General features: G+C 43.1%; 3 protein-coding genes across 6 annotated transcripts; 1 reads left to right on the top strand and 2 right to left on the bottom strand.

Annotated features, from left to right (window-relative positions):
* Nucleotides 1–1,685: 1,685 nt before the first annotated feature.
* On the bottom strand, nt 1,686–3,742 carry LOC120951821 (nucleoplasmin-like protein). Its single transcript, XM_040370767.2, has 2 exons — nt 3,608–3,742; nt 1,686–2,331 (listed from the first exon to the last, which is right to left on the bottom strand). Exons 1-2 carry the CDS (start codon nt 3,627–3,629, stop codon nt 1,826–1,828), a joined length of 528 nt encoding a protein of 175 aa, XP_040226701.1. The 5' UTR covers nt 3,630–3,742; the 3' UTR covers nt 1,686–1,825.
* A 293-nt stretch (nt 3,743–4,035) lies between these two features.
* Nucleotides 4,036–6,760, bottom strand: LOC120949862 (dipeptidyl peptidase 3). The gene is made up of 4 exons (XM_040367430.2): nt 6,449–6,760; nt 6,188–6,340; nt 5,196–6,090; nt 4,036–5,103 (listed from the first exon to the last, which is right to left on the bottom strand). The coding sequence occupies exons 1-4, from the start codon at nt 6,566–6,568 to the stop codon at nt 4,103–4,105; spliced, it is 2,169 nt and encodes a 722-aa protein (XP_040223364.2). The 5' UTR covers nt 6,569–6,760; the 3' UTR covers nt 4,036–4,102.
* A 985-nt stretch (nt 6,761–7,745) lies between these two features.
* LOC120951261 (DNA polymerase alpha subunit B) lies at nt 7,746–24,949 on the top strand. Of its 4 annotated transcripts, XM_040369858.2 has the most exons (5): nt 7,746–7,911; nt 8,035–8,339; nt 22,909–23,015; nt 23,106–24,618; nt 24,702–24,949. In XM_040369858.2, the coding sequence occupies exons 1-5, from the start codon at nt 7,836–7,838 to the stop codon at nt 24,882–24,884; spliced, it is 2,184 nt and encodes a 727-aa protein (XP_040225792.2). In that variant the 5' UTR covers nt 7,746–7,835; the 3' UTR covers nt 24,885–24,949. The 4 variants fall into 4 exon arrangements, with proteins under 4 accessions (XP_040225792.2, XP_040225793.2, XP_040225797.2 ...); XM_040369859.2 differs by lacking the exons at nt 7,746–7,911; nt 8,035–8,339 and adding an exon at nt 16,164–16,526; XM_040369863.2 differs by lacking the exons at nt 7,746–7,911; nt 8,035–8,339 and adding an exon at nt 20,200–20,591.
* Nucleotides 24,950–25,247: the final 298 nt, after the last annotated feature.

The raw sequence follows: 25,247 nt of genomic DNA, 5'->3' as shown, positions 1-25,247 counted from the left end.
TATAAAACATTCACTTATTGCTCTTTATCAAATTGGTCTGCGCAGTGAGTTTGCGCGCAGCGTGTAGCATTAGCGTTCTAGAAGGCAATTCACTATTGTTCTAGTAGGCTCTGGAGAATCCGACAATTCGAAATTCAATGCAAACAAGTGTGTGTTTGCTTAGTAGAGAGCAAGGGTAGATTGTTAGAAACAGCAACAAACTAATATTAGCATCAAACGAACTATCTCACGCCATGGCACCTCCAGTGCTTTATAGCCTACAAAACCGAAGCGAGAAGGGGCAGGACGAAAGACGAATGGCATTTTTTACAAAACCACGCAAGCGGGAATTACAATCACGCATTGAAGTTAATCATCTTTAGATCAACAACAGAGCGTTACTCTTAAATGTAAACAAATCACAAAAAACGAGTTACTCGAAACCTCAAAATCAGCTTTGAAAATAAAAAGTTATCCTAGTAATACGAAATATAAGTTCAAGTTTTCTAAGTAGTTTCAAATATTGACGTTCGATCATCCTTCGTAGAAACCGCCTAAAAGTATGCAAATGCAGTTTCTTTCTTTGCTTCACACTGACGATCGTTCGTACCACGTGCTTGGGTATTGGTGGTCACCGATCACCGGTCAATAACGTACGACTAATTAAAGCTCTTTTTCTTAAATCTTGTTTCAGTTTCCATATTTATTTGTCCATTTTGTGTTTGCCATTTTTCACTTCAGCTGATGAATATTTTGTCGCCTCTCCTCGCATACACTAGTTGCTCTGTACTCGGCCCACCACCTGCGGGGATCTGATCCAGTATAGGATCGCTTCTCGTTTAATTTTCTTGCATTTCAGAGTTTTTACCTGCAGAATGGGAAACGAAGCTTTTGCTTTCAAATTTGACCTTAAAATGATTTCTCCGATTCCCATACGCCTTTCCCTCATGAGATACATTATCTTCATGGCGAAACGAATTGACCAGAATTCAACCACGGGTGGACTGGGATTGCCGGGTATTGATGATGATAATGCGTCGTCCTTTGCCACCGTGATTATCATGTGCTCAACCGTTCCGTGTGGTACGCGCGCTTACGTATGTAGCATTTTCCACCGAACTTTAAATGCAATAGTCATAGAGCTTCAACCCAATTCAGAAAGTAGTTCTCTTATTTGTTCCGGTTCCTTTTTTCGGAAATTTATCTCAGAAGATTTGTTACGTCTTCTCTTTCAATGATTATACAAATGTTGCTCTATCGTGGTTAGTAGTCTTTCGTTGGACCTTGTTTTCTCCCCAACAAAAGTCCCCCGGGGCTTAAATTCTTGATATTATTGGTATTATGTCAATTGGTAGACGCCACGGTAGGATCGGGCGCCGGGCGTATCTCTTCTGCAGCAACTAATGGTTTGCGCGGATCCTCTCTGCTTTGTCCGTGTAATTATTATAAGATTGTTTTGTTTAGAAGGGAATTTGCACGCACTTTCGTCTTCAAATCCGACGAAACCAACAGGGAACGGTGATGCCAGGTGCGCACGAGGTAAGAGGATTCATGTAGCTCATGGACTGCGGTTGGAATTACGCGTAATAATTCCCTGCTCGTTCACCTTTCGCTCCTCCTCTTTTGATGTTGCTGTTTTGGCGCTGACTTGCAGATAGACGTGGCTTTAGTTGGTGATGGTGGTTTGGATTTTAGTTTTGTTGTCAGTGTGTTTGTGTTTTTTTTTTTTTTTTGTAATACATATATTTAATTTGTGGTGAGGAATGATGACACGTTGTGGCGGCCGACTTTGCTTCTGCAAGAGCAATCACAGAGGCTGGTGGCCGGTGCACGGAACGTGTCCCGTTTATTTCCTCTTTCGGTTTTTGTCATTACCGGCGGGACCGCCGGCCGCTGCGCCCGGCTTGCCCTTGGAGTTGTTGGTCAGTTTTGGCTTCTTCTTCTGTGACGCACCGTCCTCATCCTCGTCCTCGTCGGCCTCCTCCTCGTCCAGCACTTCCTCCTCCATCTCCTCCATATCCTCGAACTCCTCCACCAGCGAACCGAGCAGATGCAACCCGTGGATGTGCACCGGTCCCTTGCCCTCGACCAACGTGAACGTGACGGGCGCGTCGGAGAACTCCAAATCCATGCGGCACTGTCGCAGTTCGCCCACCTTCAGCACGGCGATCGGTATGCGGAGCGTGTCCCTTATGGTCATCGTCTCCACCTGCACCACGTTGAACTCGTCCGCGGCTGCCTCATGGCCCAGGAGGCACTGTTTGATGACCAGCTTGTTCGTCCGTGGGTAACCCTCCGGCTTGTTGTCCGGGTCCCAGGTCACTGTTTTGCTGCCCTCCTTGAGAGTTGCTCCTAGAAAATGTTAAAAACAAAAAAAAAACATTCAGAAACATTCACCCTATCCATAACAAAAGCATTGTACCCCTTCGCGCCGATTTAAAATATATTTTACCGTCAAATTAATAGCTGGCATGTTCATTGATACCGTCTCTTCACCGCATTGCGCTACTTCCAAAACAGGCCCAAATAATTTCTGCACACACAAAAAGGCGTTCGTAACGCAGTGGGCGACGCCGCCATTTCAATGAGCTAACTTTAACCCTTCATACAGCGCATCACACCACCCGGCAGCAGCGTTCAGTGCAAAACGGGGGAAAAGTGGAACAGGATGAAATAAACAAAAACGAAAACCACTCTCTCACTAACACGCACGAACGCACGCACACATACACATCTCCACATGCAGTAATACAGCGAAAGACGCTTCTGTATTGGTGTGTTTCCAAGCACACAAAAAGGCGCTAACGACACAGCGCCTCCAACAATACCAATAGCTGAGAAAAAAAACCCGGGACAAAGCGGCAAATTTTATCTAGCAAAGCCTACTGGGTAAATAATGACCCAGACCGCTGCAACCGGCCTCGAGCACTACCAACCCACCACAGAAACACCGGGAAAATTACCCGCTTCATCGGGGAAATATAACCTCACATTTGCTCTTTCTGTTTGCCATGCACAAAAATGAACGGTGAAGATGCGTTCTCGGTCAAGAGGCTTGAGCTCTTGCCGGCATTTTTCGTGCTATTATAAAACAGCCAGATTATGCCCCATTGTCAAGTACCGCCAAAAACGGACCCACACTGTAACACCCCTTCATTTAAAGGGAAGTTTACATGCGAGAAGAGATCCCGCACCGCTCCGGCAACACCCGGACTCACGGACGGCGCTACCGGCAAATTGTGCCCGATGCTCTGAGTGGGTAAAGCTTTCAGAACCCAAACGAGACGCCGCCATCGGCCACGACAGCGACGACGGCCCCTGCTGGACACACACAAGCACGGTCCAAAAACCAACCATACACACTACCGTGAGACCCGGGCAATGGAAGAAAAAAAATCCGCTACAATGACGACGCACGGGATACGCGGAACGTGTGAGCGGCGCCCGGGTACGGTGAAAAATCGTCCGAAGGGCGACCATTTCCTAGCGCGATGAGAAGCGCGTGCGGAAAAATGCGCGGTGCGACGGTTGGCGGCACCTTCACACATTTCACGCCCAATGCGATGAGAAATAACACGCCAGCGGTCCGAACCGCTATCACAATCGATTACAATGATCAGTTACTCACCGTAAAAGTATTCGTCGGTCATATTTGTGTGCGGTTAGTTGGCTTTTTCCGGATTTTCTTCAGCAAAGCAAATGGATGCGCGACTCTCACCACGTTTGGAAACTTGCAAGAGAATGAAAAAAACACATCCGTTTTGCCCAAGCTTTGTACGGTGCTGGTGAGCCGCGCTGTCAACCTTCGGCAACATTCGGAACTCTTCGGTCTGCAATAATGGCAACTGTCAACATGTCAATTTGAAATTTCAATACGGTGTTCGGTGTACGCTGCTTGCGAAATAATAGATCACTGTTTTAGATCTACAAAGACGTTGTGCTATGGAAAAGTTCACTACCTCCACAAGAGTTTACTTCTATTTACATACATATTCATCATGCTGTTGTGCTGCGTGAAGCAGGAGTGAAACAAACGCACAGCAAACGGAAACTAAATACTTGTTCAAAAACCTTCTTTATTCAGCTTGAATCTTATTTGCATATCGCATTTGGACGCAAACGTTTAATACAATCCTTCAAAATATTGCTTATCCGTCGCATGGATGCGTTCCAGAATGTCGTCGATTTTCGTATCGGGGAAGCGCTCAACCCAAGACTGAATATAGCCAGCAAAGTTGGCATCGTACGACTTCAGCACCACCTTGCCGGTGTCAGCATCAATTGCCGTGTTCGACTGTAGAAAGATCATTCTCGGCTTTTTGTGCAGCAACACAATATCGCGCCACTTAGCCCACGGGTACGCTCCGCCTTCCGATACCTCCGAGTAGTGATTGTACATCTCGGTTGCCGCCGTGACGTTGCCTGTCGATTTGTAAAACTGCAGCTTCAGCAAGAACTTCCTGATCGCTTCCTTTCCAACCGTTTCAATCTTGCTGCGATCGAACTTGAGCAGCAGATTCTTTCCCTCCTCAGTCTCTTGAACATTAACCAGCCCCTCTCCCGCCTCCAGCAGCACCTTCATAATTACAAACCGCGCCTGATAGTGGGCCTGCAGCCACGCTTTCTGGGCCGGATTGTACAGCTCCATCGCTACGCCTACGCCACCCCAGACAAGCAACAGCCAGTTCACGTAGATGATGTTTGCCACTTCCTCTTCGTCCGTGTGCCCGAATATCTTCAGTACGTCACGATTCAGACTCAGATATAGCCCAACCGCTTCGGCCCGACACTCCTCGTACGAAGAGCCGAGCGATTTGAACTTGGAGTCGTACGTTTCACCCGGTTCGTACCAACAGCTGACCGGTTCTCCGGTGAGCGGATTCTTCAGCTTGGCCGTGTCAAAGTTGTACTCGCCCGCCTCATCAATGCGCAGCAGCTTTCCGCTGCCATGGCCAAGCAATTCGTGCAAACCCACTTGCACCTCGAAAGCGGCCGCCTTATAATTCTTCATCAACGCCTGGTCCTCCTCCGAAAGGAACGGAATCGAGTCGGTCTTGTTTGTGTTGGCAAGCACATTTCCAAGCGACACGTTCTTAAATCCTTCGTCCTGGCGAATTTCATCATCTGCGAAATAAACAAATTGAAATTCCAGATGTAAATTACTCATTCTCCCTGATTTGAGTTAAATTTTACACACTCTAAAAACAAATGCTTACAGTTGGGAATGTTAATACCGCAAGGCACACCTGATCCCGCGAACGTTAAAATGTCCAGGGACGTAAAATCAGGTTTCAGGTAGGAATCTTTCTCATACTCTTCTCCCCACGGTAACAGCTTGATGAAGTTTTCAGCATTTGAAACCAACGTGCCGAATTTTGCCGACATCTCCTTGTTCACCATGGCAACGAATCCCTCAAACTCTCCCCGCTGTCCAACCGGATCGCGGTACGTTTCAATGAATCCAATGTACGTCTCGATTACCGGCCCTTTGTCCTTGATCCAATATCGCGAGCCAGTCTTGTGCGCATCCAAGCTACCTTCGCGGAAGCTTTCTACGTATGCCTCAATCATTTGCAGCTGATTTTCATTGGCACTGTGTTTTTTCGCTTCCTCCAGCGAGTCGGCCACCATTTGCATTAGCTCCTTGTAATCGCCCCGCGTTATCTTGAAAATGCATCCCTTATACTCTTCCGGTTCGCGCGTCAGCCCCTTCTTGTCACCTTCCTCGCTGGACGCAAGCTTGATGTCGTATACCGTTTTCCCATTCTCGGTGGTTTTGAACGTACGGCAAATGTACGCCTCAAACTTGTGCTCCTTCATCCATTCGCTTATCAGCTCCGTATCGTCGTGCGTAACGTTGCTCGAGAAGTACGTCGTTACACCGGTATCGCAAAGACCTAGCGTCTTCATGCGATCCGTGAGTAGAAAAATTGGCACCTTCGTGGACTCCCATAGCGAATCAATTACGCTGGCATGCGCTTTGTAAGCGGCAGAGCATTTCACGATCGCCTCGAATTTATCCTCGTCCAGGTTTGGGACAATCTTGCTGTCGCCCATACCCTTGTAATTGCCAGCATTCGCCAGAAATCCACAAGTGTACACGAGAAATGCCTAGCAAATGTAAACGAAAAAACATCAACAGTTTTATTTACAACAATGAGATAAGATAAATGGCTAGCCAATGGTCCGATGTTTGATTTGCACATACCGTAAACTCATCTTCCGACACACCAGCAGCGAGTGCAGATTTCTTCAACTCCTCCACAGGCTCAGCCAGAAAGATTCGATGAAGTAGGGAGAAAATTAGCGGCGATTCCGGGCTAGACTGCACCAGTGCTACCAATCCGCCAGTCCAAGATGCCTGGGAAAAAGGCAAGAAGAAGACATTTAAGTAAAAGTGGCATTTCAGCAAGTAAAGTTGCTCATATAACGGGGCATTAGCTGAGTTGAAGTAAAATATTCAACCTACCTTACTAAAGAAATGCGCATACTGCTTTTCCTTCTCGGTCAAATTGTTAAATGCCGTGGCACATTCCAGATCTACGATCGGTTGCGTGTTAGGCAGAACGAACTGCGCTTTATCGGACATTTTTTCTATGCGACTAAGCGTTTTTACTTTCTCAAACTGGACTAATTCACGTTCACTGTTTAGCTTCGACAGGTGCACTAATTTGTAGCGAACAGAAACCGAAACCTAAACCAAAAAACTCAGCTTTCTACACCGGCATACAATTTTACCTGAATCAGCCACACAAAATGATGAGTTTGATATTTTTATTTTGACAGCTCCGGGCCAGTACGAACACCCGATCAACAAATTTTGTCCAAACGGATACACACACTCAAGATGGTTAAATTATAGGTGGGATTATGATCCGTGCAAGGTGGAATATAGAGGAGGTGTCTTCTTAGCGTTTGGCATGTTGCCATTTTGAGAGTCAATTTGACAACAGTCGTCGATATTTTTTTTACATACAGCACAAGGTGTAATAAATGACAAGGTGAAGTTGTTCAGAGCAAAATGACATTTCTCGACTTGACATTTCTCTTCCGGGGGCTCCGGTGTAAAAATCGGGGAAGGCTGGTGCGGGGTAATGAAATTTGTATGCAGAGAGTGACAGATGTCCCCCACAATGTCACCCAGCAAAAGCGATAAAAATCAACCTTCTAAATACATTATCCTTGATGCAGCAGCACTTTGGATCCGTGTCATTAACCTCCATTTTCAAAGGTTGTTTTGACAGTTAGATGAAAAAGCGTTCACAAACGACTTCACACAACCATACACTTTTTAAGGCCAATTTTTCATTTTGTGCACAAAACCTAGAGTAACAACAAGCGCTACAAATTAAGCTTAACGACTGGAAAATCCAATACCAATCGATAAAAAAACGAAAGCTTCATAGCTTCACTGGTTTGCTTAATAGATGGCGTATTACAACTCATCATTTTATGTCTATCCTTTTTGTTTTTGCTTAGATATAGCCAAATTTGTGTTCTTTCGTACCAAACATAGACGGTTTGACAGATGGAAAGTGTCAAACAAATTGTCGCGGAAGATTTTTTGGATCATCTAGAAGCAATGTGACAGTAAAATTGAATGTCAAATTTCGTTAAAAATGGTGTTGACAACATGTGGAAAAATCGCGATCGTGCAATGCCACCAGCCTAATCGGGGCATAGAAATCAGTTTGTGAATTTTGTAACTTGGGTAGTCGACATTTGCTAGCTTGACTCCAGATGTCAAACAAACGGACGTTTCAAACGGCATTCGCGCGCTTTTGTGGTTTGTTTTCGTTGTGTTCGGTATGTAGCTGTATTTCGGTGCTTGAAAATCACCAAAAAAACGTAGAAAAATGGTTTCAATTGAATCGATTCGTGAACAGTTTGACGAGCTGGGCATAGAACCATCTGATGAAGTTGTAAATAAGTGTAAGTATTCAAAAAAATCGCATCAAACTGACGACTGTCTGCCGGCCAAATGGTGCTAGTAGAATTTCATACATTTCTCATTAATTTTCCTATCATTTTGTACTGATCGTATTCTTATTACAGGTATTGAAATTTGTATCAACAACGATATCACCGATCCAGTAGAGTTCGTGGAACAATGGATGGCTTACAGTGTGTCGAAATTGAGTGGTGCCGAACCAACGGTAGCCTATCTAAACGAGATGGAAGCCCACGAATACACGAGCAAAGCACGGAAGCTAACGAAAGTATCGAGCATTGCTGCCACCAGCGGGAGCATCGGTACGTCTCCACGAATGGATTCCAAAGTGTCCAAAATAACAACCTATCGCAATGTGGATTCAGTCGAGCAAGATGTGTTGGAAATGTACGGTTGTATTACTCCCAAGGTGAGTTGCATTTTGATAATGTTCTACTGTGTTTTATGCCATATTTAACAACAATACCGTTACAATCATTGCAACAATTGCTTGCATTCAGTCAAGTCCTTACAAGATGATTATTATGTTGAGATCCACAATTTTCGAATTAGTGCGTACCATACGATATATGACACTCCACAGTCCGCCAATATCCTTGCTGAAATTGTATCCATTGCTGTTTATATTTATTGTTAATTTATTTTTAGTTTGCTATGCCACATTATTTATTTCTTATCGTTAAATTTACATGATTACCATTTTTCGATCGTTAAAGCATCTGCTATGGTGGTAATAAATACATTGCAATTGTGTTCCGTTTAAAATAGCGATCCTATTTGCTTTTATATTCTACTGCCCCTATTCTACCGATGCGAAGGCTTGCATGTGCATCGACGAAAGCTTGGTCGTAATATACACGCTATAAAAAAATCCCATAAACGTGCAGAATCAAAACAAAAAACGTTCACTTGCCTCCTCCCTCGATCAGTTAAGCTATGAATCGCATTTTCCTACAACCGGTTTACACTTGTCTGCATACCCGTGACCAGCAATAGGTCGTGGTGTGGTTGAAAATACACATGAAATAAATCGATCCCACACAGAAATGGTGGCTCGGAACTCCAAGACCCATGCCTAACGTACTGTCCGCAAAGCGCAAAGTTCGTTTTGAATCCCAAACCAACCGCAGCTTCATAGCTGTAGCGTGGCTTATAAAAGACGATTTTCTGTTGGCCGGTGATGGTCCGATATGGAATGAAGGGCTAAAACACACATGCATGCTCTCCTGCATCTTAGTCCCGTCCCGTGCACTATACACTTAAAGGCAGCGGTGGCAGATGTGAGGGTCGCAGGCAATTTTCTACCACATCCTCTGTTAGCCAGCGAAGTAATGCAGGAGGGAAGAAAAACTACACTGTAAAAGATTCGCCCTGAACCATCGAAGGAATTGGACTGGAATGAAAATCCATGCAAATTATTTGACCGGAAAGTTAGATGACCCTTGGCGCGCATACCGGAAAGTATCTCGTTTTCATTCGCGCATTCTCTAGAGACAACTGTTGGTAGCACGCTGAAGGGTCTTTGTGTCTTTCTCTTTTACGTAAAGACACCCTTTTCCACCATGTATAAAGTATGGAGGTTTTCCCCGCCCAAGCTGCCATACGATTGTTCTTTTTTACATCCATACTTGGCTGCTTTTCTAAGAAACAATTACATTCGTAACCATCACGCAGCAGAATAATGTTCTCTTGCCTATTTTCTTCTCCGTTAGCTTTTATCCATTTTTTTAGGTCGACTTTAGCAGCGCATACATACAATAGTGGAAAACTTGTTCGAAATTATGTTTAATACTTCCAGAAAATCCAGCAGTAAATTTCAGCAAATTATTTCCTACCTTACACCCTTTTTAAGGGTTCGTCGTTCATTGCCCAATCGAGCTCTTTAATGGATAAATCATTTCATTATTTTTTTTTTATAAAGTCAACAAATTTTAGCAAGTGTGTACCGCAAAAATGTCTGTAAAAAAGAATTGTACATACATCCAGGCAAAATGGCTTTTCATGTTGTACAAGTTTTGCCATGTTTTCGTGTTGCAAAACGGGGTTTCGCTAAAGTCCAATGAAGCAACGCGCATACCTAATCGTAGCCCAGGAGTACTGATTATTGGCAATTTCATTTTCTATCCCTCTGTCACTCAGACCTGGCCCGACACATGAGCTTACTCTATGCCGCTCTACCACCTTGCCATTGGTCAGTAGACCGGACCCGAACATTTTGGCATCATTTCTTCCGTCCGTTCTCACGCCAAACCTCTCTGGCTGGCAGGCAAGCGCGTGTCTTGAGTTCGTTCATTCTTCTCGCGGCAAACCGTCACTACCACCAGTGTACAACAGACCCCGCTAGGCATGGTTCGGTGCACACCTACCATGCTGAGCTTACCCGCCACTGACCGGCCACCTTTCCTGTTCCATTAGATTGGATCCCTTGTCTTGTCCCCGTTCAGACTGCGAATATCTTAGCAGTCAGCAGCAGCAGCAGCAACCCTCTTGTAGATGATGGCACCTCCGGGAAGAAGTAAAAACCTCTCTCTAGCCTATCTTTCTCCATCTTTCCTCCTCACTCATTATAGAACCTGTTGTATATTACAGCAACGCAACAAGAAGAGGTGACCTCGCACACACCATCATCGAATCCCCGTTCATGACCATCCCAGACCCTTCGAGCATCAAGGGACGCAATGTCTATGTGTGTGTGTGATGGATTTTTTGTTGTTTTTTGTACAATCACCACAACCTTTTTCCAATACAAAATAAGCTTTTGGTCCGTCTGGCTGCGTCCCTTCGTGTTTGTATGTCTGTTTGTGTAGAGATTAAGCTACAAAAAAAACATGCAAAATGTTTCTTCCACACTACGTTCCGTACAGCGGCGTTGATGCTAAAAACGGTGTTGCCTTTCTTCTTCCTTTATGTATAAGGGCTTTGGGTTTAGTAAGTTCTGGTGCTGTTTCGAGAAGCTATAAGGTGAACGGTGCGGCTGGAGCGTGTACAGTATTTGATACGCACGCATACACCGCTATGCTAGTATGATCACTGTCTCACGATCTCTTACGATATCTTGGCTGTTATAAAAGCAACACACTCTGGGACTAACGAGTGATTACAGTGTAGCAATAGTTAATCTGACCATGGCCAAAATAAGCTAATTATATTGTCAAATTATTTTGATAATTGTTGCTGGAGTTGAAAACACTAAGTAACGCAAAACATTAAAACACTGTTTGAGATGATTTTATTTTTGTTTGTCTCTAAATGGGGTACTCTAGAACCATAAAAGTTATTTTGTCTCTTTTAGAATGGTATTATGGAGGTGCGCTGTTTTTTTTTAAATTATTTATGCTTTTCATACTTTTTTCTCCTCCTCTGAATTTCGTTTCATAAGTAGCCTCAAGCCGTCGTGCTGTTTTATTCTGTTTCATCGTCTTGTATTTCAATTTGCGTAAACCGCTTGGAAAGTTCCCCAGCCGTTAATGCGAGCGCCTGCCACCATTTCGTGGCAGGGGAATTAAAGGATACGTTCGTTGTATTGGTGGTCAAAGAAGATCGCGAGCAACAACACCGTTTCCTTCCTCCTCCGAAAGCAGAGGGAAGCAGCAACAACTGCAAAGGGGTCAACGTCGTCGAGGTCGTCAGCATCAAACACACCGGGTCGTGGTCTGTTTCCTTCGCTTTCTGGGCGACCAAACAGAGACTTGTTTTGGTTTGTTACTTTCTGTTCATTTATCTCTTAGGTGTTTTTTTTTCTTCTGTGTGCTGTTGTTTTTCTTCATTTCACTCATGCCTTGCCTGTCTTTTGGGCGTTGCGTTCTACATCTGTTCCTCCACCGCGCTCGGTGAGCCGCTCATATTTTGTAACGTTGTCTTTACCGCGCTGAAATCTTTCGTTGTTACCACTGAAAATAGAGGTAATTTCTGTTCCATTCTGCTCTTTCGTTCAATGCATGCAGCGTAATTATTTGTTGAAGTAATTTGCCTACCACATTTTCCTCCCTTCTCTGCTACATTTGTTCGAAGCGAATCGGCATTCGAGTGATTTTCTCTTGTACGTGTTTTCAAGAAGTTTTCCAACACACACACACACACACACACACACACCTGTCTGTTGCTGTTGCATGGAGTAATTTAATGGAAAAATGAGCAACACACACAGTGATCACGCTATAATGGCCGCTGATATTTACCCGCTTTGGAATAGTAAACATTTAAAGCATTTCGTGGTTAGCTTCCAAGGTTTCGACATTCCCTTGCAGACCACAAATCCAACAGAATAGAAGGATTTAAAAAATCAACCAAACATAACATTACTTGCACTTGGTACACAACACGCGCGCATCGCTCTACGATCGAGGTTCATCTTCCAGCAACGGAACATGTCGTGGAGGAAGTGGTTCTTGGCATAAGAATCCGCTAACCTAGCCTTCTGTAAGCGATCAATTGGCAAGGGGAAGGCAGGTGGGGGTGGGTTCTTTATCATCAGATGACACCAAAAAGTGGCATTGGTGGTGTGACGCGTGTATTGGTATCTGATTGATCTTGAATTTCGTTCTTTTACGAAATGATCGTTTCGATTCCCCATTGCATGGAAATTAGAGACAGCATATTGGGCTGAAGTTAGAGTTTGAAATATTATTTATGCAAAAATGATCTAATAAATGGAATCACACGAACTGTATTTTACAGGGTTTCCCACGATTTATTGGTTCCCATAATTCCCATATTTTTTTGGTGCGTTCCCGCGTTTTTGGGGCGATTCCCGAAATATTTTGGTTCAATTGTATTGATATCTAATCAGACAATACCAATAAATTATGAGAACGAACCAAAAATCTATGGGATACGATGAATAAATCGTGAGACGAACCCCAAAAAATATAAGAACCGGCCAATCTATCGCGGGAAACCCTGTAAAAAAAATCTTAGGCGTAGTATCTCAAGAAATTGATTGAAGAAAGATACATTTTATAACTGTGTTTGATTTGTTTGGTAAGGATTACTAGGAATTAGGGTTTTTTGTCAAGGGTAGTTAGAACATGACAGAAGGAATGCTTAGAATGTTATATTTTATGTGACTAAATAATCCATTGCTTCCTACAGATTAAATTAAATTTGATATTTTACGCAACCATTGCTATTGATTAATTTATTTATATTTCTTTTTTAAATTTAATTTAGCATATTTTAATCGGCCGTATTGTAACGGAACAATGAATAGTTTGGCAAATCGTTATACAAGCAACATATCTGTCTTGTATGTTGTTTTTGATACAAAATCAAAAATTGAGCGAGTTATTTTGCTACTTACGGATTGCCATCGCCCTCTGATTTTTTATAGTTTAGATCCTACACACGTTTTGATGAACACACGTGGTCGTCCAGCATCTTTTTATTAGAGCTTAACCCTTTATGCGGCCAATTCTCTATTGCCGTTTCAGGTTTTCCATGCTTCCTTCACTGTTCTGTTTCCATTTCTGCTTTTCTTTGCGTTTTTTCTTCACCTTGCGACCCATATTCATCCCTCCTCCCGGCATAGCAGATAACTGGCCATTCTTCGCCAGCGGATGTGTTTTTCATCCCCCTTTTCCAGTCACGAGACGCTTGTCCGCGAAATGAGCAGAACAACTGAGTACCGCACCTCGGCAAAATAAGCACACACTCACTCTACCGCGAATGAACGTTGTGAAGACAGTAGTGAAATGGTTAAATATCCATCCAATCGTTCTGTACAGAAAGTGGGAATCGTCGGATTTTCTACAATAGGTAAACTGTGCGCAGCAACAAAAAATGTAGAAGAATATAAAGAATCTATCGTGCGCAAACGAGTCTGGCTTGGTTAGCGTATCGCCCCTTTGCCACGCGAAGCGCTTGGTGTATAGCTTAGCTAAAGTGCTAGTTTGCTGTTTTTGATCGACAGGATCTTTCTCGCTCTCTCTCTCTCTCTCTCTCTTTCGTCGACATCCGCGGCTCGTATCGTAGCAACAGTGCGGCAAAAGAGCGGTATAGCATGTGGCTCAGGAAAGGAGGAAGAGAAACTAGTGGAAATTCTATACAGGCCTCCTACCACCGAAAGGCGGATGTTGCGCCTAAGAAACTCTCGATTTAGTTGCATGACTCGACTTTATTTCGGAAGCTAATCAAGTCTCTTTTTCTCCATTTTCATTTGGGCGTCGATACTACCTACCCTTTTACTCCATCCTCCCAGCACTCACTCAAATCAGGGTAATATCCGGAGTAGGCATCTCACCCTCTTCTCGAGTATTATCTCTCTTACAAAGGATTTCAACCGGGAGCACAGTAGCTTCAACTATTACTACTACTAGCCTCGCTGTGGCTTGGGGTTCTTCACCCTAACAGCAATGGAGAAATGGAATTCTTTCACTGACGGCAGGTTTTGCACAACTAACACAAAACAAAAATGTGTTTGTGGTATTTATAAAACTTGTCAATAAAATACTAAGCACATAATGAAGCTGTACGGAAGCTGTTAAAATACTGTTTAGGTAATTGTTTTTGATCCATAGCTACAATCAAAAAGCGTTATTCATACTACTAATCATTGGTTTTGTTTGGTGGTTTAGGCCAGTGGTCTCTAACCTGTGGTTCGCGGACCGCTTGTGGTCCGTGGCGTTAACAGACGTGGTCCGCGAAAGAATTTATTAAAAGAAAAGCATATTGTGTTTGTTCCCCACAATCAAGATTAATATTTCAACAGGTATGTCTAGAATAAGATATAAACATATTTTTGATCAAAAACATTGAACTAAGTCTTCAAAATGTATGCCCTTAATGAATATGGGCCGCGCGCGGCAAATGTATTTTCATAGCCAAGTGGTGGTCCGCGAACCTAAAAGGTTGGAAGACACTGGTTTAAGGCTTCTTTTTCTTCTATTTAGCGTAACGTCCTACGCGGACATGCTTTGGCCTAACACGGGTTTTCGAGATTTAATTCATTACCACACAGCAGCCGGATAATTAATCCTTGCTACGGGGGGATGGTCTATTCTAGGTTTGTACCCATGATGGGCATGTTATTGAGTCTTTTGAGTTGATCATTATAACACGGGACCACCCCCAACAACAGCAACTGAACACTTGATTTGTTATTTAGTATCTGTTAACATTTATTTTAAAGCTTGTTTGTATGTAATAGTCTACCTAATAGGTTTAACAATATGATTTCTTAAATTACTATATCCTATGATATCCTAGTATTAGTAGAGTTATAGAAATGTGCAACATTCAGATGGTACTTTTTTCGTATTATATTGTTAGGGACAGTAATCAGCACATATCCTGCCGTTTGAACGCGTGGTTTGGTGGCGTATTGGTTACATGCTGTTGGTAATATCGTTATGCCTCCATAATCATCATGCGCAAGGGTGTAGTGTGATCACCGTATTGCGGAAAATGGCACTTTCACTGACCGTATTCATCTAGTTATGTATGTGTGTGTGTTTTTGTGTATGTTTGTTTGGTTTTATTATGTTACCTTTCATTACTGGAACTAAAGCTAAATGAGCAGAAGGTTGTAGAAGAGCTATACTCAAGCTACAACCTTTCAAGCAGAGCTACGCAAGCCATTATGTTTGGTTTGAACTGTAAAGGAACTGTTTTTAAGAACTTTTGAAACTATTAGTCGTAGCAACACTGTCGGGTAGATTTTTTCATGGTAAAAATGTTATTAATTTGATTTTAAAAGTTTTATACTTCTTCAAAAATATATTCATTGCAAAAACAAGGTCGAAAGATCGATACAAATCTTGCGACTGCTAGTAATCTGGAAAAGAGAGAAAAAGTTGTCCACACCTGCAGGGCATTTCTTTGGTTGTACAATGATTTGAAGAAAAAGGCGACGAGTGTGTGAGTTGGTTCAGGTATTCTGAGAAACATTTACTGTAGAACTCTTTCGAGTCACCCTGTTGTGAGCTGCGCTAAAGCACGTTCACATACCGCCACAAAATCGCTTACGCTTGAATTTAAAAGCTATCACGCACACATCCATAAGTGAGCGTAGCTGCCTGATGGCACACACACACACACACACAACACACAATTTCTACTTTGTTCATGGCTGGAGAAGTCGAATAGAGTGAGCGAGCGAAATGGCTATATATTATTTTTCCTGTGAAACGCCATGACGGAATGAGACAGGGACAAGTTCATTTTTTGCAAATTCATGCCTTACTTTCGCGCAGGAAAGAGATCGTACTAGCAGACGACGCGCAGAGCAATGTTTGATGGTGTTGGTGAAGGATGGTGATGGAGCTGGAGTGAAACCGTTGGCTTGTGGTTTAGCGTCTTCTGTATTTGGATTGTGGCAAGTTAGCTTGTTGGTTGTGCCGCAGCGTCGCTCGTGAAAGTGTAGTTCCGTAGCGGAATGGGCCCGCTTTTGTTCGAAGTCGCTAACATGCCGGTGGATCAGTTTTGGCGGTCTGGCAGTGATGGTCTAGTGACATTTGTTTTTCCAAATCGGTAATCGATGGCGAAGACCTTCTTAGCGGAAAATGGCAAAAGTGATCGTGCAGTGAAAACAACAGATAGTGCATGATGGAGAAGAAGACGAATGAAGAAGCGAAGCGGCGGCGGCGAGGCTGTTGAAACGGTTAGTTCCAAGGAAGTGTGTGCTTGCGGTGGTTACGACGCCCGAAGCGTTGTATTGTTTTGTGAACAGTAATGATGCGCAACTCAGCATACTAACTACTACACAAATTAGGCGAAAAGCAAGCGAACAGAGCAGAAGTAGGATGTCGGTTGGGAAAAGTACAAAGTCTTAAAAATGGCGGCTCTTCTGATAGTTCCATGTGCGCGCGCGGTATGTGTTACGGGCGGCAGTAGAAAATTGAATGTATGAAAGGGAACGACAGGCCATATAGAGCAGTGTGTGAGTAAAGGAGGAAGAAGTGTAAAAGCAGCAAATTGGCGGCAGCGAGCGTCGGCATTCTCCTGCCACGCTACCACACCACACACAGCTATACTCTCCCCTCTTCATCACATGTTCATCAACACTCGGTGTAGTAGCCCTGCTATACCAGTGCGCGGCTTGCTGAGATTGGTTTGCACAAACACAAGCACACGTTTACAAATCAAACATCCGTACGAGATACACACAATTAAAGTCATTTGCTTCTGAGCACGACAGCAATTCCGTCGAAAATGAGCGGTAACTGCAAGAACGGCAGCGCAGGATCGCATTCAACACAAAATCCCTCATTGTCATGTTTCGATTGCTAGAATCACGCTTTTGTTCGATCTTCAATAATCTTGTATTGGTGGTGCGATAGTTCGTTCGCAAGATGGCGATGGCTTATTCAACTGAACGTTGCTGCGCACACGTGAAAAGCAGGAATGTTATTTTCGTTTGAGAGTTTCATTTGCATGTATTATCAAGAAAAGCAGATTCTTTTGTTAAAATGTTGCCGATACTGGCGAATTGACTATACATGCCATGCGCTGTGTAAATCAATGCGGTCGATATGTGCATTCCCCTCCACCCCATTGTTTACTTTGTTGTTGAGTGCAGTATTTGTGTCCTGAATCTTTGAGTGAGAGTTATGTTTGGATGTGGACACAGGGGCTTGTGATTGATTGCAAGAACGAGGAATAAAGTATTACAAGCGCAAAAAGTTGTGAGCGTGAAGTAATACACAACAAGCGTAACGCAATATCGACGGATCGCGGCTACATGATCAAGAGAACTTATTCCTCGTAGTTAATTCCTACAAGAGGGGGGATCGAGATAAGCGCGACGTTCCCAGTAGCCGTCGCTCGGAAGGGGGAATATTCTTGTAAAAAAGCATGATGGCGCCCCGAGCTGTCGAAACTCTCTGGAATTGATGTACCGTGGTGTACCGTAAGTCGACCGTTTCGATGTGTGCGTCGTTCTTTTTCATCTTGTTTTTTTGTGGCTATCGTCTTGATCTCTGTAAGACTTTGAACTTCGGTGAGTACAAACTGCTTGATGCGAAGCGTGGTGCGAGAAACACTCGATGGATTTTCACCGTAGAACAATGTGTAATTTTGAACCTCTCGGTCGGTTCGCCATCATCTTCTAGACGTATACAAACTTTTAACGCGTCAGTAGCAGAGCAACACTCAAATGAGCGCAAAATAAAAGTACGGTAAAATAAGCAAACACAAATACAATCATATTAGCGCTTAGAAAAGGAAAGATTTGTGGTATACGAATGCGTACGGCATAGAATACACTATTTCTGCATGGTTTTGGTGTACTACCTCAAAAGATAAAGAAATATCTCTGTGAGAGCACAGATCGCCTTCAAATGTTTATCTCTGTTTCATTCTCTGTATCTATGGACAAAGGGAATGAAGATGGATTTCAAGTACGCGCGCGCCGGTAGATGACCCCACTGATCGTTTTTACGCACACATTCGCACATGTGCGACACGCGCGCGTGCTCGTTGCGTCCGTTCGCTACAATCACCACTCTCCCGTCTCCACACTTTTGAACCTATGGAGAATTGAACTCATGGATGATGATGATGATGATGATGTGGTGGAGAGAGATTGTTGCCCTTGATAACGCCACTCTTCTCATCACTTTTTGGACATGGCTTTTCTCGAGCGACAGTTGAGTGTATGTGCATGCCGCTTGATGCTGTTGTAATGGAGTAACAAGTTTTGTAAGAACACTAATACGTTCGTTCTTCTACGTACACTCTGGACCGTTTTTTTATTCTTAGACGAGCATCCAGTTGAAACGTGAGTGGGAAATGTATGGTTCATGTTGTATCTGAAAACTATTTCTTTATAGAGAGAATTCAGCAATCATTCGATCATTGAAAGATGAACCCTTTTCGTGTCTCTGATGCCATAGATTTCATTTCCCCGGCGTATTTGATGGTATTACTATCACGGTATGTTAAAAAGTGGTCGACAACTGGGCAACAGTGGGGGAATGTTGGACCCATCATGATGGCAACTAAGTGATAATAATGTGGCGTTTAGAGTGTGTTCTGCGAAGAAATTGCCATACAATGTGTGGTTGGCTAGCAGTAATCGTTCCTAAACGGTGTATTGATAATTTCATAGAATTCTTACTTACAAGGTGCACACCTCATCGACAATTTCGCTGTGTGCACATTATAAGAGTTGAAGATTTAGTTGCTTCTGTCAAGGTTTGATATTTTTGACGCAATTAATGTCTCGTGACTAGATTCTGTACGTTTCAAATATTGAAGATGTATTCTTCAATTTAAAAGATATTTTGCGGTGGTTTCCCTTATACATCTGGTTTCTCCTTACATCAAGTACAAAAAAAGAAGAAAAAAACATGGCGCTCTATACACTTTTTCACTTGTGGTTCGAGTTCCCTAGTTCTAGCGTTCATCGAATACCTGTGAAAGATCGAAGTAAGCACGTTGTAAGAAATAAGGGAGCACAGGAAATAGCGGACAATCAATTCGCTTCGCACTGACTGCTGCTATTCAATGGCACCCAGGACCCGTAACCAGTGGGCAACAACAAATCTGTAATAATAGGGTTGATGAAAAAAAAAGAAAAGAAAAAAGCACGAACAACTATCATCATCATCGTCGTCGTCGTCGTCGTCGTCGTCACGAAGCTACCACAGGGGAAGAGTGAATGCTGGACAGAATCATCATGCAGGTGGGGAAAGGGATGGGATGGGGGGGGAGATTTTTCTTACGCATCATTGTGGCGGCCATCTTGGTCTTTCGATGATCGGATTCGCCGCCATTTTACCCCCCTCTGTTACTTCCCGGCATACCTATTCCACCATATGATTGTGTTTTTCTCTGTTTTGTTGTTGCAAGCAGGGAAGTCATTCTCTCTCGATGATCGTAAGTAAATCCAGTGCAATGTATTTTTTTTTAATTACCACGCTTTGCATTGTCTATCGCACACGCCACACTCTGGTTTTTAGTTTACGTCTACCACCCTCCTTGATTTTTGTTTATTATATGTTTCTGAAGTTGCAATCGATGAGGAGAGAAAGCTTAATGTGGTGATCGACGTCGAACAGAACTTTTAAGAAAGGAAAGAACAGATTGATGCTGTCGAAATATCCACCTGAAATTTGGAAGGCTCTTTTATTCAAGAATAAAAAAACCCAATGCCTATCATCAAGCTCCCACCAATACAGCCAAAATGCTACAGTAAAGCATGCTTAAAGTTTCATAGTGTTTGTGTTGCGGTCTGTGGATTTCGAACCACGTATCCTCGCAAAGGATGTCGAAACGGCGTTTACCTGGCGTCGTTAAGAAAGGCTATATTTGAATTTAAAAGAACAGTATGCGCAGTAATGGAGTATAAAACGCCTTCCCCTCCTCTTGCCTCGAATGGCAGAGGGAAACGAGACGGAACGAAGAAGAGCGTAACAGAATCGACGATACGCAAGAAAGAAGGTAATAATACCTAGTTCACCCTTGTAGAAAGGAACGGGACGAGAACCTGTGGTCGACGGGTTAAAAGTGGCCATCGTAAAAAGAGTGTAAGAGCCTCCAAGTGGGATTGGAAAAAGCCACGCAGTTTGCGCGGTGGTGTTATTGTGGAAAGATGGTGAAATCAGGGGTATGAAAGAAGGTGAAGACGGCTAAAACGCCGTTGGCGGCGTGTAGAAGGAGAGAGATACTTCTCGTGTGGAGGAGATGATGATGATGATGATGATCATGATGGAATGAAATGAAGGTAACAGTGGTTGATGCTAAAGAATCGGAATAGGTACACAGCACTCCAAGACAAAAGGAGACAACATTTTACAGAGTGCGATAGATAGCAAGCGCAAAAACGGCTCTTTCTTCGATACTGAGATGAAAACCACCACGGTGTTGTGTTGTGTGTGTATGTGTGTAGTTGGTATGCGACTGCTTGATCAGCACTTTTGTGCTTCTCCGCTCCGTTGCCATAGTAGTATTTCAACAGAGTTAAACCGCGCCGGTTCTGTGGCTAAGGAACTGAACTATGTTTTCGCAATTTTTTCGCTGGCCAGCAACACATTCCGTTGAAGTATCTAATTTCTTCCTTCTAGTTGCCATCATATGAGTAAATCGTCGGAAATTTTCTTTTACTAAGTACAATTCAAACAGTAATGTAAAGCATGTTGTTTTCGTGAAGGGTATATGAAACTCAAAATATTAACATGATGAAAGTATTTTCAAAAGATTAATTCATTTAAATTAAGTATTTTTATCATCATCAATGCTAAGCTAAGCTAAGCACCTATATTATTGAACTATTAATTGTTAGAATGATCACGAACTCATATTTTTCCCTGCTTTACAGAGATGTATTGTATAACATCTAAAATTTGTACTGATCTCTCATGCTTTGTCGTTTGTATCTTGATATTAAGATGAATGACGATCAAAAGTCTCTCGCCAAAGCAACACTGTTTGTTTGTCTTCCACTCTCCGTTTCTTTAAAAGTACGAAAGATGCGAATGTTTGTGCTGCCAAAGCAAAATTGTTCGATATTTGCTGTGCTCGTTCTCTCTCTCAGCTTCAGCGGCGCATCGCTCCAATGCTCCTATTATTGTAAGGTCGTCAACCTTCTTTCTCGCGTGAGAGAGGAAATGAGAGATACATAACTAGTGATTAAAAAAAATCTTCAAATGGTGATTTGTTTAGATTAGTAAACAAGTTTGTAAATTTGTAAGAATTTACACTCGTTGTTTTCTCGTTGTATACAATTGATAAGTTTTGTTAATCAAATGCCAAAACGTATTTTTACCGTTTTACAATATCCTTAAGAGCTTAGTCTGAATTTATTTTCCCATTTTTCCATCTTACCGCCAGCATAATAAAAGCCGTACTGTAGATTCGATAATTGTAGGTAACGTTCCCACGGTTGACCAATGCGGGAGAAATGGGGAAAAATGGGTAGGGAGAAATCGTTTACTTTTTAAAGGGTGCCCACGATCTTTACCAGCAGCACGTGTCCAAATTTAGCGGAGTATAGAAAACGTCACGTGTTTCAGGCACGTTTGAAATTTCAATATTGTATGGCCTTAACTATTTTTCAAATTTCGTATCGGGAAATATTTTTTATTTATTAGAATATCGTATATATCGTTAACATATTTAGTTGCAGGCAGATTTGTAGCAAGCATTTAGCACGATTTAGGCGCTCCTATGACCGCAACATGACACTAACAATTATGTTTAGAAAAAACTTTTCCTATCAGTGTAAATGGGTGTGAATCTAGTGATTTCACATGAATTTTCGATTGTGACTAGATCCACACTCATTAATGTTGTTTGGAACCATTCAGCCGACATTCAAGAGAAGGAATGAGTATTTTTACCTTTGCTGAAATTATAAATTAGCTAATTACCTACCAACAAAATATTTAAATTGTTAGCGAAGAGCTTTTCTACATAATAATAATAGTAAGAAGTAGCATAGCTCGTCACTTGTTTCCTGTTCCAATTGATCATTACAATATATGTAACATTCTTCAGCACAGAGAGAAACGTGTGGTTGTCTTTCTTAAGCAAGGGGCGAAAACGTGACCATGGCTGCGCACAGTGATGCTCTACTCGGTTGCAGCCCAAGAGGTAAAAGTACACGACAGGGTTGAATCATGATCGTGGGTCTTAAAATATATGAGCCAAATGCTGAGAACTAAGTACGGATGAAACCGTTTTCTAGGGCCCAGCAATGCATTATTCTCCGCTTTGTAGGCGAGCATGTTTTCTAGTACACGTTTTCAGTTAAAGTTTCGTGACTAGATTACATGCTCGTCTATAATACTGAGATCGACCATAAATGTGTGTTGGAACCGGTGTGCTGCAAAAAAGAAGTGCTAGCAATGAACCATTCAACCATTTCATAATATCATATACGGAAACGTTTTCTAACGGAAAAAGCTACTCAAAAGTATCTCGTCCAGAATGTCTCTAGTTCGAGTATTCTTATTATATTATTATATGATATTAAGTGTGTAAATCAATGATACTTTAACTCCGTTTCTCATGTAAATTTAACGTTTATTTTCTGATTTTAGGCTAAAAAGACGGTCTCTCGCTTGCAACATAATGTGAACACTCCGAACGGCGTTCGAGGAGGAGGTAGTGGTGGAAGTCCATTCACAACCGTTACCTACTCTCCATTGTAAGTGTTCCAAAGCAATATTCATGTTGAGGGAGAGAGGGCATCATTATTGCATTCGATTAATCTCATGACATGTTACTGTTTCCTTAGGTCCGCGTCGTCTAAGAAGAATGATCCAGATGCACCGAGTAAAGCTGGACAGATCGTGTACACGTATGGCAGTGCTAAGTTGCTGAAGCAATTTAACTGGCTACCTACCACTACCGATGAAGGAAAGGAACCTATCACGATAGATGACGATGTATCGCTGGGCGATCGAAATAGGCGAACGGGCGCTGGCCGCGGCAAGGGAATCGGCTTCACAATAAAGTCGGCACAGTTTGCTAACGATGGCTGCAAATACATGTATGATTCTAGCTACGATCGAGTGATGATTCTTGGCGATCGGATCTATGAATGCGGCAATGCCATCTGCAAACGGGTGGCGCTGGAAGCAGTAAAGCCGAAAAGTCACGAACAGCCTGCTAAGAATAACGATGAGCCTGACGTTAAATCGAATTCCGCTTTGGACACGCCGCTACCTGTCAAAGAGGAACCCGCTAGTGAGGAGACTGATGTTGACATCGAACGAGAAGAGGATAGATTATCCAGCTGGTTTGAAGGTATCAAGGTGCATCACGTAGACTACCCTAGCTCGGAGCTCATCCGCGTTCTAGGCAGGATCGTCGTGGAGTCGTCATCAACGACCACGAACAGCAGCAGCGGCACAACATCGGACAAGCAGGTCGCCTCCAACCGGAACCCAACTACAACTAGCAAACTATCCATCGTAGATTTTGACGAGCACACACTGCGTTACACCAGGCTTGATTTGAGCAAGGTGCAGGTTCCTTCTTGGTGGTCACTTTTCCCGGGCCAAACTGTGCTACTGGAGGGCATCAACCCACGTGGAACGTTGTTTTCCGTGAAGCAAATCCACTGCGAACGAACGCTCGCACTACCGCGTGTGCCGAGCAGTCTCGACAAGACCTTAACGTGTGTGATTGCCAGTGCCCCCTTCACGGATCGAGACGATTTGCTATACGAAAAGCTTTCCAGTTTGTTGGTGTACTGCAGTAACAACCCACCTGATGTGCTGATCCTTACCGGGCCATTCGCCGACGCTAACTGCAAACTGTACGCGGAAGTGGCTGAAACGTTCGACGAATACTTCGAGAAGATCATAAGCACAATCATGAGCTCAATCGGCATTTATACCGAAGTGTTCGTAGTGTCCCACCATGACGATTTGGTGAGCTCCTTCGTGTACCCTACACCACCGTACAAAGTGGCAAGCTTCTACAAGAACCTGCATTTCCTGCCCGATCCTTGCGTGTTCAACCTCGAGGGTGTAGAAATCGGAATTACGACGGTAGATGTGATCAAGCATCTCATCGAAAGCGAATGTACGGCCGCCAATGTAACGATCGGCAGTGCGCCCCCTATCGGCGGTGACAAGATTAAGCGTGCCTACGGTCACCTCTTTCATCAAGCGTCGTTTTATCCCCTCAACCCGCCACCAGAGGACGTTCCACTTGACGTTGATATGCTGAACGAGTTCGGTCGGTTAAACCGTGTACCAAATATTATGATTTGCCCAAGCGCCCTTAACCGATACGTTAGGGTAAGTGAATGTGTTTTTTTCTAATATGTGTAATATTAAAAGTATGGTTTGGATGTATTATCACCATTTTCTATCGTTCGCAGGAAATAAATGGATGCGTTTGTATAAATCCTGGCTTCGTTGATGGACATTCGGCCGACGGTTCGTACGCTAGATTGATCATTCAAGCGCCCGAAATTGACGAACAGCAGCAGAGAGAAAGCCAATCTGACTCAATACAACCGTCACCTGCAAGTTACATTGCTTGTCAAATAGTGAAAACATAATTGCGTGACTAATAAAACGAGAAGCGACCGAATATGTTATCGCCAGTCCGGCCGGCATCAAGGAATTGAAAAGAAATTATGAAGATATTGCGTTCATTCGAAATTGTCCGTCTTGAGTCGAAATCATTATTGATACATAAAGGTAAGGTCAAGAAAACACAACATTAAGTTTTTTTCAGTCGTCGCGTCGCTCGTTGACTGTTGTTGTCCCTTGATTGAAACAAAGATCCAAGTTAGGTTCAAAACAATGGTCCGTTCCGCCCTGTTGATAACCATAGTGTATACATTTCTTTCTCGAATACGAATATCGTTTGAACTGTTACATCATCATGCACGTGAAATTTATATTTTCGCCAAAAGCAA

Source organism: Anopheles coluzzii, chromosome 2 (assembly GCF_943734685.1).
Source record: "Anopheles coluzzii chromosome 2, AcolN3, whole genome shotgun sequence".
NCBI classification, from domain to species: Eukaryota; Metazoa; Arthropoda; class Insecta; order Diptera; family Culicidae; genus Anopheles; species Anopheles coluzzii.
This window is presented reverse-complemented; position numbering and strand designations above follow the sequence as displayed.

Coding starts and splice junctions, on each gene's coding strand:
- LOC120951821 (XM_040370767.2), bottom strand. CDS start 3,629: ATGACCGACGAATACTTTTACG. Junction 2,332..3,607: donor GACCGACGAATACTTTTACG/GTGAGTAACTGA, acceptor AACATTTTCTAG/GAGCAACTCTCAAGGAGGGC.
- LOC120951261 (XM_040369858.2), top strand. CDS start 7,836: ATGGTTTCAATTGAATCGATTCGTGAACAGTTTGACGAGCTGGGCATA. Junction 7,912..8,034: donor TGATGAAGTTGTAAATAAGT/GTAAGTATTCAA, acceptor TTCTTATTACAG/GTATTGAAATTTGTATCAAC. Junction 8,340..22,908: donor ACGGTTGTATTACTCCCAAG/GTGAGTTGCATT, acceptor TTCTGATTTTAG/GCTAAAAAGACGGTCTCTCG.
- LOC120949862 (XM_040367430.2), bottom strand. CDS start 6,568: ATGTCCGATAAAGCGCAGTTCGTTCTGCCTAACACGCAACCGATCGTA. Junction 6,091..6,187: donor TGTCGGAAGATGAGTTTACG/GTATGTGCAAAT, acceptor TACATTTGCTAG/GCATTTCTCGTGTACACTTG. Junction 5,104..5,195: donor CGGTATTAACATTCCCAACT/GTAAGCATTTGT, acceptor TTTATTTCGCAG/ATGATGAAATTCGCCAGGAC.